Here is a 1,709-nt window from a genome sequence, read left to right as displayed (position 1 = left end):
ACACACACACACACACACACACACACACACACACACACACGGTTTATTGTCAGACACAGTATCTGTGGCTCTTTGGAGAGAAGAGTTAAACTGACAGGAGTGTTCTGATGAAGATGATAAAGAGGATGATGAAGAAGATGATGAATAGGATGATGAAGATGATGAAGAGGATGATGAAGAGGATGAGGAGGATGAAGAGGATGATGAAGAGGATGAAGAGGGATGAAGAGGATGAAGATGATGATGAGGATGATGAAGAGGATGATGAGGATGAGGAGGATGAAGAGGATGAAGAGGATGATGAAGATGATGAAGAGGATGATGAATAGGATGATGAAGATGATGAAGAGGATGATGAATAGGATGATGAAAATGATGAAGAGGATGATGAATAGGATGATGAAGATGATGAAGAGGATGATGAATAGGATGATGAAGATGATGAAGAGGGTGATGAAGATGATGAAGAGGATGATGAAGAGGATGAGGAGGATGAAGAGGATGATGAAGATGAAGATGATGAAGAGGGTGATGAAGAGGATGAAGGAGGTGATGAAGAGGATGAAGAGGATGATGAAGAGGATGAAGAATAGGATGAAGAGGATGAAGAGGATGATGAAGATGATGAGGAGGATGAAGCGGATGAAGAGGATGATGAAGAGGATGAAGAGGATGAAGAGGATTAGGAGGATGAAGCGGATGAAGAGGATGATGAAGAGGATGAAGAGGATGATGAAGATGATGAAGAATAGGATGATGAAGAGGATGAAGAGGATGATGAAGATGATGAAGAGGATGATGAGGATGAAGAGGATGATGAAGATGATGAAGAGGATGATGAAGAGGATGAAGATGATGTAGATGATGAAGAGGATGAAGAGGATGATGAAGAGGATGATGAAGATGATGAAGAGGATGATGAAGAGGATGAAGATGATGTAGAGGATGAAGAGGATGAGGAGGATGAAGAGGATGATGAAGAGGATGATATATGATAATTAGGATGATGAAGATGAAGATGATGAAGAGGGTGATGAAGAGGATGAAGGAGGTGATGAAGATGATGAAGAGGATGATGAAGAGGATGAAGAGGATGATGAAGATGATGAAGAGGACGAAGAGGATGATGAAGAGGATGAAGAGGATGATGAAGAGGATGAAGAGGATGATGAAGATGATGAAGATGATGAAGAGGATGATGAAGAGGATGAAGAGGATGAAGAGGATGATGAAGATGATGAAGAGGATGAAGAGGATGATGACTGGATGTCAGTGGATACAGACAGGTACTGGCTGAACGCTGCGGTCACAGAGCAGAGGATTGTGGGTAATGAGTCTCTTACTGGGGTCATGGCGGGAGTCTGAGTGTCCGTTGGGGTCCGAGCTGCCGGAGGCTGGAACGACAGGTGGAGGTGAATGATTCTGTTTCTGACCTGTGTCCAGATGTTTGTCCAGAACATCTGTTTGTTCTGAACAAATAATAAAATCCTGTCAACAACGTCACGCCATGTTTTATATTTCATGTTGAGAAATACCGTGACGTGACGGCTCTGCGGCCCGGACGGCCCCGCCCTCCTCCGGTGCCGGCTGCGGGCTCGGGGCTATGATGTCATCAGACGAGGACAGCCTGGACTGGCTGAGGTGTTTGCTCCTTCTCTTCTTCTCCCACTGAGTGGCTGCCAGGCTGCGTAGAAAGGTGCCTCTGGGGG

General features: G+C 44.9%; 1 protein-coding gene across 1 annotated transcript in view; it reads right to left on the bottom strand.

Moving 5' to 3' along the window:
• fhod1 (formin homology 2 domain containing 1) overlaps nucleotides 1-1,709 on the bottom strand; it is a 12,563-nt gene that overhangs the window by 9,456 nt on the left and 1,398 nt on the right. The window contains exons 3-4 of the mRNA XM_087173321.1: nucleotides 1,536-1,702; nucleotides 1,344-1,394 (exon numbers count right to left, since the gene is read on the bottom strand). Coding sequence (XP_087029447.1) covers nucleotides 1,344-1,394; nucleotides 1,536-1,702 — 218 coding nt within the window. The remainder of the gene's footprint in view (nucleotides 1-1,343; nucleotides 1,395-1,535; nucleotides 1,703-1,709) is intronic.

This window comes from Seriola lalandi, unplaced genomic scaffold (genome assembly GCF_002814215.2).
Source record: "Seriola lalandi dorsalis isolate HSWRI2012SDOR001 ecotype SW California unplaced genomic scaffold, Sedor1 jcf7180002054173, whole genome shotgun sequence".
NCBI classification, from domain to species: domain Eukaryota; kingdom Metazoa; phylum Chordata; class Actinopteri; order Carangiformes; family Carangidae; genus Seriola; species Seriola lalandi.
The sequence above is the reverse complement of the archived record's forward strand: the minus strand, read 5'-3'. Positions and strand labels throughout refer to the sequence as shown.